The sequence below is a fragment of the Schistocerca serialis genome, chromosome 7 (genome assembly GCF_023864345.2).
Source record: "Schistocerca serialis cubense isolate TAMUIC-IGC-003099 chromosome 7, iqSchSeri2.2, whole genome shotgun sequence".
NCBI lineage: Eukaryota > Metazoa > Arthropoda > Insecta > Orthoptera > Acrididae > Schistocerca > Schistocerca serialis.
Genome location: NC_064644.1, coordinates 249,417,870 through 249,434,240, shown reverse-complemented (window position 1 = coordinate 249,434,240; position 16,371 = coordinate 249,417,870). Strand labels below are relative to the sequence as shown.

The window sequence follows — 16,371 nt, the reverse complement described above, 5'->3', positions numbered from 1 at the left end:
AATAGTAGCAAGACTTAACAAAAATCAAAACACGTTCATACGATTTGTCGGCAAAGCGTTAGACTATGTAGAACGGTGCAAGACGTTAGAAATTCTGAGAGAAACAGAAGTAAGCTATAGCGAAAGACGGGCAAAATACAATATGTAAGAGGGCAAATCAGAAAATCTTTGCCCCTAAGTAAGACGCAGACAGGTAATGACAAATACACATCCTATTCTCCGTATCATACATTAGTTTTGAACATAGTCCCCACACCTGTTCACGCATTTGTTCCGTCACAGCACTAAATTTGAGATGTCGCTGCGGTAGAATTCGTCTGACTGACTATATAGAACCACTATCGGATTGCTGTCTTGTCTTCATCTTTACTTGTGAATCGCTGTCCTGCCAGAAACTTCTTCAGCGGTCCGAAAACGTGAAAATTACAAGGGACAAAGTCTCAACTGTATGGTGAATGTTTCAGCATCTCCCAGCGCAGTGCCCAGTGCTTTTGGGCAGTTCTGATTGCCACATGTGGTCTCGCATTGTCGTCGAGGACAATCACGTTTTCCACAACGAGAATCCCTCGATCTCTTCGCCTGATGACCGCCCACAGACGTGACAGTGTAGATAAATAAATGTCGCTATTGATGATACACCTCGTCGCATGAAATCCAGCAGGAGTCGTTCACAGCTATCCCAGAGGGCCGTAGCATCTCTTTCCCAATAGACGACGCAAACAAACAGGGATGTTTCCACACCATGCTCTGCTGTTGGGATTCTGGCGTAAAATGCAGTATCCACGTTTCTCTGCCAGTAACAATCCGGCCGAGCAAACATTACCCTCCTCGGAGTGCCGTTCCAGATGCTTCAGTGAACACGTCATTCGCTTGTCTTTCATCATGTCATCTAACTACTTAGGCACCCATTTACATGAAAGCCTCCGGTACCCTAAGGACCCGTGAACGATGTCGTAAACCCTATCATATGATGTGCCAAGCTTCCGGGAAATGGCCGTGATGCGCAAACGCCGATCTGCTATCACCACTGTATCCACGCGAGCAATGTTGGAACCAGACAGCGAAGAACGCGGCCTCCCCGACCGTTTATTCTTACGCAAGACTTCACGGTCTTTGTCGAAATCACAGCACCATCATCTAATAGTTCTCACAGCGAGACAGTTCCCCCCTCGCCTCCCCCCCACCCCGCAAGAACCATTGATCTTGCCGTTGGGGGGGGGGGGGAGGCTTGCATGCCTCAGCGATACAGATAGCTGTACCGTGGGCGCCACCACTACGGAGGGGTGTCTGTTGAGAGGCCGGACAAACGTGTGGTTCCTGAAGAGGGGCAGCAGCCTTTCCCGTAGTTGCAGGGGCAACAGTCTGGATGATTGACTGATCTGGCCTTGTAACACTAACCAAAACGGCCTTGCTGTGCTGATACTGCGAACGGCTGAAACCAAGGGGAAACTAAAGCCGTAATTTTTCCCGAGGGCATGCAGCTTTACTGTATGGTTAAATGGTGATGGCGTTCTCTTGGGTAAAATATTCCGGAGGTAAAATAGTCCCCCATTCGGATCTCCAGGCGGGGTCTACTCAGGAGGATGTCGTTACCAGGAGAATGAAAACTGGCGTTCTACGGATCAGAGCGTGGAATGTCAGATACCTTAATCGGACAGGTAGGTTAGAAAATTTAAAAAGAAAAATGGATAGGTTAAAGTTAGATATAGTGGGAATTAGTGAAGCTCGGTGGCAAGAGGAACAATACTTCTAGTCAGGTGAATACAAAATCAAATAGGGGTAATGCAGGACTAGGTTTAATAATGAATAAAAAATAGTGCCGGTAAGCAGCATAGTGAACGCATTATTGTGGCCAAGATAGACACGAAGCCGGAACCTACCAGAGTAGTACAAGTTTATATACCGCAGATGACGAAGGGATTGACAAAATGTATGATGAGATAAAAGAAATTGTTCAGATAGTGAAGGGAGACGAAATTTCAAATGTCATGGGTGACTGGAATTCGATAGTAGGAAAACGAAGAGAAGGAAACGTAGTAGGTAAATATGGAATGGGGGTAAGGAAAGAAAGACGAAGCCGCCTGGTAGAATTCTGCACAGAGAATAACTTAATCATAGCTAACACTTGGTTCAAGAATCATGAAAGAAGGCTGTATACATGGAAGAGGCCTGGAGATACTGGAAGGTTTCAGATAGATTATATAATGGAAAGACAGAGATTTAGGAACTATATCTTAAATTTTAAGTCATATTCAAGGGCTGATGTGGACCACAATCTGTTGGTTATGAACTGTAGATTAAAACTGAAGAAATTGCAAAAACGTGGGAATTTAAGGGGATGCGACCTAGATAAACTGACAGAACCAGCGTTTCAGGGACAGCATTAGGGAACGTTTGACAAGAATTGAAGAAAGAAATACAGTAGAAGAAGAATGGGTAGCTTTGAGGGATGAAATAGTGAAGGCAGCAGAGGATCAAGAAGGTAAAAACACGAGGTCTAGTAGAAATCCTTGGGTAACAGAGGATATATTGAATATAATTGATGAAAGGAGAAAACATTAAAATGCAGTAAATGAAGCAGGCTAAAAGGAATAAAAACGTCTCAGGAAGTGCGAAATGAAACTTCCTGGTAGATTAAAACTGTGTGCCCGACCGAGACTCGAACTCGGGACCTTTGCCTTTTGCGGGCAAGTGCTCCACCATCTGAGCTACCGAAGCACGACTCACGCCCAGTCCTCACAGCTTTTACTTCTGCCAGTATCTCGTCTCCTACCTTCCAAACTTTACAGAAGCTCTCCTGCGAAACTTGCAGAACTAGCACTCCTGAAAGAAAGGATATTGCGGAGACATGGCTTAGCCACAGCCTGAGGGATGTTTCAAGAAGTGCAAAATGGTTAAGCAGTGATAGCTAGAGGACAAATCTAAGAATGTAGAGGCATATATCACTGGGGCTAAGATAGATACTGCCTACAGGAAAATTAAAGGGACCTTTGGAGAAAATAAGACGTTGTATGAATATCAAGAGCTCAGGTGGAAACCGAGTTCGAAGCAAAGAAGGGAAACCAGAAAGAAGGGAGTGTATAGAGGGTCTACACAAGGGCGATGTACTTGAGGGCAATTTTATGGAAATGGAAGAGGATGTAGATGAAGATCAAATGGGAGATATGATACTGCGTGGAGAGTTTGACAGCGAACTGAAAGATCTAAGTCGAAACAAGGCCCCAGTAATATACAACATTCTATTTGAACTACTGACAACCTTGGGAGAGCCAGCCCTGACACAACCCTACCATCTGGTGAGCAAGATACGTAAGACAGGCGAAATACCCTCAGACTTCAAGAAGAATATAATAATTCTATTCCCAAAGGAAGCAGGTGTTGACAGATGTGAAGATTACCGAACTATCAGTTTAACAAGTCACGGCTGTAAAATACTAACACGAATTCCTTATAGACGAATGGAAAAACTGGTAGAAGCCGACCACGGGGAAGATTAACTTGGATTCCGTAGAAATGTTGGAAGACGTGAGGTAGTACTGAGCCTACGACTTATCTTAGAAGATTGATTAAGGAAAGGCAAATCTACGTTTCTAGCATTTGTAGACTTAGAGAAAGCTTTTGACAAAGTTGACTGAAATCATCTGCTTCAAATTCTGAAGGTGGCAGGTGTAATATGCAGGGAGCGAAAAGTTATTTACAGTTTGTACAGAAACCAGATTGCAGTTATAAGAGTCGAAAGGTATAAAAGGGAAGCAGTGACTGGGAAGGGAATGAGACAGGATTGAATACTATACCCAATGTTATTCAATCTGTATATTTAGCAAAATTCGGAGGAGGAATTAAAATCCATGAAGAGGAAATAAATCTTTGAGGTTCGCCGATGATATTGTAATTCTATCAGAGACAGCAAAGGACCTGGAAGAATAGATGAACGGAATGGACAGTGTCTTGAAAGGAAGATATAAGATGAACATCAACAAATGCAGAACGATGATAATGGCATGTAGCCGAATTAAGTCGGGTGATGCTGAGGGAATTAGATTAGGAAATGAGACACTTAAAAGTAGTAATTTAGATTTGCTATTTCGGTAGCAAAATAACTGATGATGGTCGAAGTAGAGAGGATATAGAATGCAGACTGGCGATGGCAAGGAAAGCGTTTCTGAAGAAGAGAAGTTTATTAACATCGAGTATAGATTTAAGCGTCAGGAAGTCGTTTCGGAAAGTATTTGTATGGAGTGTAGACATGTGTGGAAGTGAAACATGGACGATAAATGGTTTCGACAAGAAGAGAATAGAAACATTAGAAATGTGGTGCAACAGAAGAATGCTGAAGATTAGATGGGTAGGTCAAGTAACTAATGAGGAGGTACTGAACAGAATTGGGGAGAAGAGAAATTTGTGGCACAACATGACTAGAAGAAGGGCTCGTTTGGTAGTACGTGTTCTGAGGCTTCACGGGATCACCATTTTAGTATTGGAGGGCAGCGTGGAGGGTAAAAATGGTAGAGGGAGACCAAGAGATGAATACACAAAGCAGATTCAGATGGATGTATGTTGCAGTAGGTACTTGGAGATGAAGAAGCTTGCAGAGGATAGAGTAGCATGCAGAGCTGCATGAAACCAGTCTCTGGACTGAAGACTACAGCAACAACAACAACAGGCTGTGCTTCCTTGTAGATCTCGTTGGACGTTCGTCTCTTGCTCCATAGAAAACATATCACACGCCGTGGACATATGAACCATAACCGCCATCTTTAACAACCTGGCAGCGGCACCGTGTAGCAAAGCTGCCTGCAGATAAGGCCGACAGGAACAAGGAATGAATAAGTTGACTTTGATTTATAGCTGTAATTTGGCTAAAACAAAACCAGGGACAAAGAGTTCCCGATTTTCTCTCGTACAAGTACCAAGTGGGATCAATAAGAATGGAGGAGCAGAATCAAGGATACGGTCTTTCGCCCCTCCTGTTCAATCTGTATATTGTAGAAGCAATGACAGAAGTAAAAAAAAAAAAAAAAAAAAAAAGGTTTTTAGATTGGGATTAAAGTACAGAGTGAAAGAATATCAGTGATGAGATTTTTTGATAACATTTTATCCTTAATGAAAGTCAGGTTTAATTGCAGAACATGTTGAATGTTCTGGCTAGCCGGTCCCCGGCACGAATCCGCCCGACGGATTAGTGTCGAGGTCCGGTGTGCCGGCCGGCCTGTGGATGGTTTTAAAGGAGGTTTTCCATCTGCCTCGGCGAATGCGGGCTGGTTCCCCGTATTCAGCCTCAGTGACACTATGTCTGCGATTGTTGCGCAAACGTTGCCTTCACGTATGCGTACACCGTAATTACTCTACCACGCAAACATTAAGGGTTACACTCGTCTGGTATGAGATTTTCCGGTGTGGGGATGGTGCGCCGTTCGAGAGTAGAGAGACAGCTTGAAGGTAGTTCATTAAACCCTCTGCCAGGTACTTAATTATGAATAGCAAAGTAATCACGTAGACGTAGACGAATATACAGGAGGACTATACGGAAAAATGTTTTTGAAGACAATCTTATCGAAATTGAGATTAAAGTAGGTGAGGATGACATGGGAGAAATGATGTTGCCTGAAGAGTTTGACAGACCACATAAAGAGACCTAAGCCGAAACAAGGGCCCGGCGTGAACGCCGTTTACACAGAATTATTGAGACTCTTAGAATATTCAACCATGACACAACTGTCCCACCTGGTGTGCAAGATATATGAGAGTGTAAGTTCCCTCAGACTTCAAATTGAACTTAATAATTACAATTCAAAAGAAATGTTGGTCGGTGTTAATATTACCGAACTAGTTTAACAAATCCTGATTTCATATTAGTGACGTGAATTATCTGCAGAAGAAAGGAAAAATTACTAGAAGCCTGTCTCTGAAAAGATAGCATTTCTGTCTTTAGGGAAAGCTTTTGACAAAGTCGGCTGCAATACACTGATCGGTTTTCTGAAGGTGACAAGTGTAAAAATACAGGGATCAAAGAGTTTTTGCATCTTGTGCTGAAACCAGACTGATTTTATAAGAGTCGAAGCACTTGAAAACGAAGAGTCAGGGTCATAGCCTACTCGGCACAAAGGAGAAATTAGGAATAAGCGTTAATATTAAGGAAGAAGAAATAAAAAAGAGTGAGTGAGGGTTCTCCGGTCACTTTGTAATTAGTGACTTCAATGGGAGTGGAACGGATCATATAATGAAAGGAAATCATACGTTAAACGTCAAATGAAAGTAAAATAAGGCTAATGGAATACAGTAGAATCAATTCTGTCAATGCCGAGGGAATTGCAGTGTGGAAATAACTGCAGCTGGTGGTCTCCCAGTAAACTTGTAGATATGCTCATGCCGTCTACCATGTCTAATCGGATCCACATAGAATGCCATTCACCGCTGTATGGAACTTGACCAGTGTAGGTGTGTACTGAGGCAGCTGAGTAGTTCTCTCCTGTGCGGAGCGTTGCGGATGTCCAACGCACAAGCCGCCCGTGTTCCAGAGAGAAGAACAATATCCAGGTGGATAAAACAATTGCATGAGGCAGCTTTTGTAACCAGTGTGAAGCATAAGGGACCCTAAAGGACAGTTCGAACGCCGGAAAATATGCGACGAGTTCTTGCAGCTTTGCAACTACGCCCGTAGCGATCCCTCAGTCATCATTACAGAAGATTAGAAAGCAGTTGCAGGTCTATGCAGACGGTTATGCACTAGGAAGTTTAAGTTTTATCCTCATAAGCGTCAAATGGCTCAACAGTTATGACCAGGGGATAAAGTGAAAAGGCACAATTTCTACACAACATTCTCAAACACGACTGACCAGGATCACACATTTCAGGCATTTCTTGTGAAGTCTGAAGAAAAATTTGAATGTGCTTGTCAATAATCGGAACGTTGTATATTTGTCAGATACAAAGCATGCCCCGTGACGTCTCCTGATCTCTCAGCCCCTGACTTTTCTGTGGCATTGTCTCGAGAACAAAGGCTTTTTACAACGACTCCATAACACTAATGTGCTGAAGGCTGCGATTGAGGAAGAGACAGATGCCATTTCCCAAGAGATGATTGTGAACACAATGATGAAGCTTACACGAACGTCTTCAGCAATGATATACTTCGCCAATGATATACTTCTTAAGAAGTAAATTGTATTTGAACTTTCAGCAATGACAATATGTGAACAATAGCTAACTATATGTTATATTGACGTAAATACACACCAAGAAAACTATGATATTTCACATGGGCCATAGTGTAGATTAATAAATGAGACACTAAAAGTAGAAGATGAGTATTGCTATTTGGTTAGCAAAAGAGTCGATTGTGGCCGAAGTAGAGACTAGAGAAGATACGAAACGCAGGGCGCAATAGGAAGGAAAACATTCTGGAAAAAGACGTTTGTTAACATGGAATATAAATTTGAACATCTGGAAGTCTTCTTACAGCAGTGAAAGCAGATGATAAATACTAAACCCAAAAAAGAATCGATGGTTTTGAAAAGCACTCCTACGCACGAATACTGAAGATTGCATTGGAGGAACCAATAATTAACGACCAAGTACTGAATCAAATTGAAAAAAAAAATTAGGTCGAGTTTACTAAATGGAGGGCTCGGTAGATAGGACTCATCTTGAGGCATCAAACATTTGTAAGTCTGATAGTGCAGGGATGTCTGGTAAGTAAAACTGCAGAGCGAGACCAAGACTTGAGTACAATAATGTGGTCCAAATGGGCGTGGGATGTTGTAAGTATGTAGGAATTTTCACAGGACAGACGATGGTAGAGATAGCATATCAATATTCATACTGAAGAGAGCTACAACAACATACAGAGTTCCTTACAGATTTAAGCATTTCTGTTATGCCTTAAACAGCTGATTAATCTGAGTGCATAAAATTATGCCACCTGAGAATCTGGGAACACAGGTAGCGTAGTACTTGTGATATCCTAATGAATTGGTGAAGACCCAATGGGAAACACTCAAGTAAGTCTGAGAAAAATTGACGGATAGTTGAGAGATTGGGAAACGTTGGTTTCCAGATTTTTTTTTTTTCAACTCATTTCCGTGGTGGCCCCTTCAGTCATCGTCATGAATATTCGTTCTGTCATTCTATACCGAAAAACCCCACTGACCTACAGCACCTTCACTCATCACGTCTGGTCGTAAGCAGCACAAAATTCGTTGTGAACAGCCACACTTTCAAGATTTTTGCGACCAAATCCGTATTACCGAACGAATTCCTCATTTGACTTGATTCTTAACTGCAGCAGTCAATTTGGAACGGCAACTATAGCTGAACGAGAAGCAGTCCTCAGCAGACCTGCTATCATTACTAGATCCACCCATTAATTCCCACCCGACCAGAAAATGGAAGCTGTTTTCTAGATCGCTCATGTGTTGTAAGCACATACGTAGTAAGAAATTACGAAACATAGTATCACTTGTTCAAACAACAAACCCTTGTCACAGTGAATGATGTTCATGCATTCGGCCGCTGTGGCATGTGCCAGGTTTCCTGAGCCTTCAGAATGACGACATCCCAGGCAACGCGGGCCTCAAGGACCAGGTGTTCGCGCTGCAGTGGGTGCAACGCAACATCGCCGCCTTCGGAGGCGACCCGAGCAAGGTCACCATCTTTGGGGAGAGCGCAGGCGGTTCCTCCACGTCGCACTTGTTCTTCTCTCCGGCAGCCAAAGGTGAGTCATGTCTATGATGAGCTTCATTGTCGACATCCATCGCAAATAAAATTGCCTACCACCTGTCGAAAGAACTCTCTGTATCATATGGGATGTGGCACAACACATATTGCCAGAAACAATAGTTACTGGCCAATATGGCCAATGCGCCTTTCAACTGGCAGCTTTAGCAGACATCCAAACAAGATAATTAGGAAATTACGACCCATAAGTAAATGAAATCTTGTACCACACAGGGAACAGTGAAATTCCTTTACGTCGTAAGTAATCGCCAGGGCATCATTATCATTTTGCAAATACATTTTTGTGTCCATGACTGTTTTTAGGTGAAAGATGTTGATTGTTACATACTGTAGCCAGTTTAAATTCTCACAGCGCCCTGTTCTGTACTCCGACTATGACACCAATACCGCAGACTTTGCTATGTACTAGTTCCAAATAAAGAGAGGCTTTTCGATTGTTTTTAATAAGGAGTCGTTTGTGACATGTGTCGCAGCGTAGATTTTTTACTCCATTTTTCGACATCCCGTTATTGGGATAGAAAATGTGGAATTTAATAATTTATTTTACACAGAAAACATTCCAACTCTTTCACATTACTTGGAGCCAGAAGATTACTTATAGTAAAAAAATTTTCGTGCATGTGTCTCTCGCTGATTTCATTAGTATCTCATCCATTTGAGGTATGTGGTATTGGTCTATGTTCTATTGGACGTTCACAGTTGTTTAAGAACTCAACATTTTGTTATACGCCTGCCGTTGCTATGGATGAAACCCAATGATGGATTGATACTAGCGGAATTAGCTGTCACCTTCGTAATCGATCACGTACTTCTTTTCCTACGTTCTTTCATTGCAAAGAGTATGGTTGTGTGGTTTTGGATACATTTTTAGTGACTTCGGCGTTGAAAAATTGTTTGAACAATGGAAACTTGGTCTGAATAACTGCGGGTAACCATCATACAAATTTTGTAAATCCATATTCACTTTTCCTGGCGATACTACATTGATCTGACCTCGGATTCTACATATGTTACGAAAGCTTCGTATCAAAATATGTTAGCAACTACAGGGAAATTAAGGAGAGCTTGATTGCGAGTTACATTTTTGTACCTTAGTTTTGAGTTTGTTTCACTGTGTTGGTAAGAGAAATGGGTTGCCTGAAAATGCGAAGATCGAAACAGGGTCGATGGAACTGCTGAGTAGTGAGCTCAAAGGTATCAAGAACCACGGATTAATAAACGTTGAGATCATATGGGATGGCCAAGGTGTCTTCCAAGCAGGATGTCAAGGGTTTGGCTTTCGTGAGGTTGTCATGACGGGTCCGACTGTTACATGAGAATGCAGACTTTCTCAGCGAATTTCGTTGATACAATTTTCTCTAGCTATCAGCCACGTGCTGGCTCAGCGTTGTGACGAGTTTCCCATTTGTTATCTTCAGAAAAAGTGTTTAGGGTCGTGGTTGCTGGTCGCTGACGGACGGATCATATCATTGGTTCGAGGTGCAGGAGTCTAAGAACTTATGGGTGCTGTTGCTCTTCATTTCTTGCTTGATGGTTTATTACATCCTGCAGTAACGGAATTGGCCTCTAGGTTACCTGAAACAAATGAAAACGTATACTGCTAGAAAGCTAGCTAGCGTCAAAAGCGTTGGGCATCGTCTTCCTTTTCTTTTTTGGTGGTCCGAACTTCACTTCGGTAAGGTGGGAGTAGTTCGCTGGCCCCAGATGCTCGCCCACATACGCGACGGCTTCTTCCGTCATGTACCAACAGTTCTTGTTGTAGACGATGGGGCAGGAGTTTATAAGCTCCAGATCCGCCCGCCGGACGAACTCCTTTTCGTTGAATTTCCAGTTCAGCGGTTCGCACACCCAACTGAAGTCGCGTGGTACGTATGGGAGAGGAGGGATGTCCGACTGGGTAAATGGGTAAGTAAAATCATGGTGGGTCTAGGTGCCATCTCTGAGAGGTTTGGCGTTCTTGGTGAGTACCTCTCTCACGCTATTCTTGTGAGGGAGGGGCAGGAACTCCAAAGGACGGTTCGTCTCCTTCTTTCTTGGTCCTCTCTTTATGCACGACCAACTCCTCAGCCTCCCGCCTTTCAGCAAGTGCCGGGAAGGCGACCGTTTCCGAAGAGGCAGTCAGCGTCCCTTGAGCAGTAGTCCCCATCTCCATGGCCACCCCCTCGAACGCCTGCGTTTACGTATCGGCCAGCGAGACGACCGTCCTGCCGTGGGCCGGCGCCCCTTCTCGTGTTACGCTTGACTCGCGAGTCAGGCGTCACGTGCCGCACCTGACAGCGTGCCTCGTCCAGCTCCGCTCTCAGGGCCGCCCACTCCTCCGCCATGGCTATTTTGAGCGCGGCAACCGCGTCGTCGGTGACTTTCCGCAACGTTTCACGGAAACCACCGTCGTCTTCTTCGTGGCGGCGCAGCCCGCTTCCTCCTCTTGGAAGGGGCGGCGGATCCGCCGCTGTGTCGACTTGAACCGCCTCTTCTGCTGCTTTCATGCCTTGGTATGACTGCTTTATCTCGTTATTTGAAATTTTGAACAATTACTGTTGTTCTTTTAGGTGCTTATTTTGGTTACCTTATCTCGAAATCTGATATTTCCTCCAATTTATTATCTTTATTTATAATGCCTTTTCTTAGATTTGCTGGTCCTATATGAGACGTGAATTTGCGGCATAAGGACCGCCCCAGTTTACGTACGTAGCAGCTGCACTTCGCGGCTTGTCACAGTCGTGTCTATAAAGCGCTTTTGCACATTTCAAACACGCAGCTGTGCCCCTGCATTCCTTGGCTACATGCCCGATATTTTGGCATTTGTAGCATTGCTGGCTGATATTCGATGTAGTTTAGGAGTAGCGTCTTTCATTAGTATTCCAAAACTTTCTCGGTCCCTGGTTCGAAACCCGCCACCGTTTAAGTTTTGATTAATAATCAGCAATGGCGGCCCAAGACTTCTCGTATAAGAAGTCGCCCTCGTTCTGTCAACGGCCTTGTCAAAGAGGGCGGAGAAGCGGATAGAGGTTCAGGGCACTCTCTTGTCCGTGGGGTAGGAAACTGTCCCTAAAGGCGGAAGAATTAGCAATGATCAAAGGCATGAAGACGTAGAAGTCAATGTAAACTACTGCACAAAAGATATAAAACATGTATCCATAGGACAACTGGCCTGTAGTTGAAAAAGTGTCATTATGATCTCACCATTGGCAAAAGATTCATGAATAGTCTCCCATACGCGTCGCTAGGAGAGGACTGCCAAGTGAGACGTGACTATGAGAAAAAGCATGTATAAGAAAAGAGTGGGTAACGTTCTGCGAGTCGGGGAGTGCAATGTCAGAAGCTCAAAGTGGCAGGGAAGCTAGAAAATCTGGAAACCGAAATGCAAAGGCTCGATCTAGATATAGTGGGGGTCAGTGAAGTGAAATGCAAAGAAGACAAGGATTTCTGATCAGATGAGTAAAGGGTAATATCAACATCAGCAGAAAATGGTATAACGGAAGTAGGATTCATTATGAATAGAAAGATAGGGCAGAGAGTACGTTATTGTGAACTGTTCATTGATAGGCTTGTTATTGTCAGAATCAACAGCAAACCAACACTGATACAATTATAGTTCAAATATACATGCCGATGTCGCAAGCTGAAGATGAGGAGACAGAGAAAGTATATGAGAATATTGAAAGGGTAATACAGTATGAAAAGGGAGATGAAAATCTAATACTCATGGGAGACTGGAGTGCAAACGTAGGAGAAGAAGTAGAAGAAAAGTTCACAGGAGAATAAATGCATGGGACAAGGAATGTGAGATGAAAAAAATGGCTCTGAGCACTATGAGACTTAACATCTAAGGTCATCAGTCCCCTAGAACTTAGAACTACTTAAACTTAACTAACCTAAGGACATCACACACTCGGGTGATATGAGAAGATTTGAATTAGATTACATCATGGTCAGACAGAGATTCTGAAATCAAATACTGAGTTGTAAGGCGCACCCAGGAGCAGATATAGACTCAGATCACAATGTAGTAGTGATGAAGAGTAGGCTGAAGTTTAAGAGATTAGTCATGAAGAATCAATACGTAAAGAAGGATACGAATGCACTAAAGAATGACAAGATACACTTGAAGTTCTCTAAGACTGTAGTTATAGCAGTAGAGAATAAACCAGTTAAAGGGCAATCCCAGAAAATGGAAAGAAAAGCATAGGTACAAAGAAGGTAACTGCGAAGAAGCCACGGGTAACAGAAGAAATACTTAAGTTGATCGATGAAAGAATAAAGTACCAAAAAGGTTCAGTGAAGTTCAGGAATATAAAAATTCAAGTCGCTGAGGAATGAAATAAATAGGAGGTGCAGGGAAGCGAAGACGAAATACCTCCATGAAAAATGTGATGAAGTCGAAAAAGAAATGATTGTTAGAAGGACTGGTTCAGCATATAGGAAACATTTGGTGAAATTAAAAGCAAGGGTGGTAACATAAAGAGTGCAACGGGAATTTCACGATTAAAAGCAGAGGAGAGGGCGGATAGGTGGAAAGATTACATTGAAAACCTCTAGAGGGGGCAGATTTGTCTGATGTGATAGAAGAAGAAACAGGAGTCGACATGGAAGACACAGGTGATCCAGTATTAGAATCACAATTTAAGAGAGTTTTGGGGGACTTAAGAACAAATAAGGCACAAAGGATAGACGGTATTCCATCAGAATTTCTAAAATCGTTGGGGAAAGTGGCAACAAAACGACTATTCACGTTGGTGTGTAGAATGTATGAGTCTGGCGACATACCATTTGACTTTCGGGAAAATATCATCCATAAAAGTCCGAAGACTTCAAGAGCCGATAAGTGAGAGAATTACCGTAAAATCAGCTTAAGACCTCACTCATCCAAGTTGCTGACAAGAATAATTTACAGTGGAGAGGAAAGAAAATTGAGGATGTGTTGGATGACGATCAGTTTGACTTTAGTAAAGGTAACGACAGCAGAGAGATAATTCTGACGATATGGTTGATAGCAGAAGCCAGACTAGAGAAGAATCAACAGACTTTTATAGGAATTGTCGACCGCAAACAAGCGTTCGACAATGTAAAATGGTGGAAGATGTTCGAACTTCTGAGAAAATTGGGGTAAGTTGTAGACAGAGAAACGGGCAATATGCAATATGGACAAGAGACAACAGGGAATAATAAGAGTGGACGACTAAGAACGAGGTGCTCGTTTTAAAAAGCATGTAAAACAGGTACGTAGTCTTTCGACCCTACTATTCAATCTGTAGATCGAAGAAGCAATGATGGAACCAAAATAAAGATTCAGGAGTGGAATCAAAATTCAAGGTGAAAGAATATAAGTGATACGAAACTTCCTGGCAGATTAAAGCTGTGTGTCGGACCGAGGCTCGAACTCGGAACTGTTGGCTTTTGCGGGCAAGTGCTCTACCAACAGAGCACATGACGCAAAAGGCAAGGTCCCAAGTTCGAGTCTCGGTCCGGCACCCAGTTTTGATTTGTCAGGAAGTTTCATATCAGCGCATATTCCGCTGCAGAGTGAAAATCTCATTCTGATAAGTGATACGATTTGCTGATGACATTGCTATCGTGAGTGAAAATGTCTGTCCTAGTGAAAGTGAATAAGAATTACATTATCTGCTGAATAGAATGAACAATCTAATGAGTACACAATATGGACTGGGAGTAAATGGAAGAACTACGAAGGTAATGAGAAGTAGCCGAAATGAGAACAGCGAGAAACTGAACATCACGATTGATGGTACGAAGTAGATGAAGTTAACGAATTCTACTACCTAGGCAGCAAAATAACCAATTACGGACGGAGCAAGGAGGAGATCACAAGCATACTAGCACTGGCTAAAAGGGCATTCCTGGCCAAGAAAAGTCTACTAGGACCAAAAACAGGCCTTAATTTGAGGAAGAATTTTTTGAGAATGTACGTCAGGAACACAGCATTGTGTAGCAGTGAAATATGGACTGTGGGAAAACCAGAAGGCAATCGAAGCGTTTGAGATGTGATGCTATAAAAGAATGTTGAAAATCAGGTGCCCTGATATCATAAGGAATGAGGAGGTTCTGCGCAGAATGGTAGAGGAAAGGAATATGTGGATAACATTGACATGGAGAAGGGATATGATGATGGGACATCTGTTAAGATATCATTAAATGACTTCCACGCTACTAGAGGAGCTGTAGAGGACAAAATCTGTAGTGGAAGGTAGACATTGGAATACATGCAGCAAATAATTGAGGACGTAGGTTGCAAGAGCTACTCTGGGACGAAGAGTTTGGCACAGGAGAGGGATTCGTTGCGCGGTCCTGTAACGTTCTCACCTTTATACCCTCTGGTCAGCAGACTCTTCTGCTGAAGGCCTTATGTGTCAATGTGTGAGCCAATCGCGTGCACCTGGAAGAGATGTCGCTGCCTGTCATGGGGACTGGGAGAAGGGGCGGTGGGTGGCAGTGGGGTGGAGCGGGATCGGGAAATCGAGTCCCATTGTCGCCTGCCTATTCCGTCTGCTGCCCCTAGCACTGTTACACAACGCTCCTGACTCGTATTTGCTGACGCCGCTACCCATGCGGAGGTTAGTTGGCAGTCTCTGTCTCAGCTGACAACATCGTCATGTGCTCGCATTTCCAGTGTGTGCTTGCCGACTTTATTTTTTATTTTTGTTAATCTAATTTTTGTTCCTTGCATTTCTTCGTGGTGGTCTTTCCGTGACACCCGTTACAGTTCATCGTTGATCCATTCACTCTCTTTTTAATCTGACCGAAGACGGTGAGATATCTTGCTGGCTAACCCACTGGATCTCAGCCCGGTACTTTTGTCTCTTTAAAAGCAAATATGTGTCCTTCGTTAAAGCTGTGTTGTTCCACTGAAGATATGTTGTTCTGGCCGAGGCAAACGCTCCTCGTATGTCCAGAACAGCGCTGCGACATGCGTCGCTGGGCGTTGGATGTTCTTCATTCCACACAAGCAAATGATTCTGTAGACGCCAGGAGCCCGTAGTCCTAATTTTTTGATTTCAGCAATTGGGCGTAACATGGTTTTTATGTTGTGCTTCTCCATTATGCTGGCTATCTTGGCTGTGGGCGGCCTTGTGTACGGAACAAACGCCAGGCGCTTGATTTCTCCTTCTGGACTGTTTTCTTTCTTCATTACGCACACATCCGAGCAACCGTTCTTGAGAAAGGTTTCGTGCAGATGCTCTAACTCGCTAGGTGGACTTTTTCTTCATGCATATGGCTAACGATCTGTGTGCCAGGGTGGTGAGTGCAGATTAGCATCGTGCTGGATGGTGGCAAGTAGTGGCGTTTAGGTTGTAATCGATGGTGTCTTTTTCTTTTACATGGAATGTCCCAATATGCTGTCAGGGTTCTTCTTTATAGAAAGTCTACGAACTATTTGCATCCGTTTTCTTCTACGTCGACTATGAACCTCAAATTGTATGTTATTAGAAAGGTGTAAGAATTATTGTAGGTTCTCTTCTCCATGCAGACGAACCACGGATGTTTGGTCCCCATATCTGCAAAACGCCTTTGATTTCAGGCACGTAGTTACGAGAGTTATTTCATCGAAGTGTTCCATATATACGTTTTGCAGTACCTGGCACCAGATGAGATCCATGGTGACTCTGTCTATGTGTT

The 16,371-nt window shown here is 43.3% G+C and overlaps 1 protein-coding gene across 1 annotated transcript in view; it reads left to right on the top strand.

Moving 5' to 3' along the window:
- The window catches only part of LOC126412997 (esterase B1-like), an 89,930-nt gene that overhangs the window by 42,566 nt on the left and 30,993 nt on the right, over positions 1-16,371 (top strand). Inside the window, exon 4 of the mRNA XM_050082890.1 lies at positions 8,528-8,713. Coding sequence (XP_049938847.1) covers positions 8,528-8,713 — 186 coding nt within the window. The remainder of the gene's footprint in view (positions 1-8,527; positions 8,714-16,371) is intronic.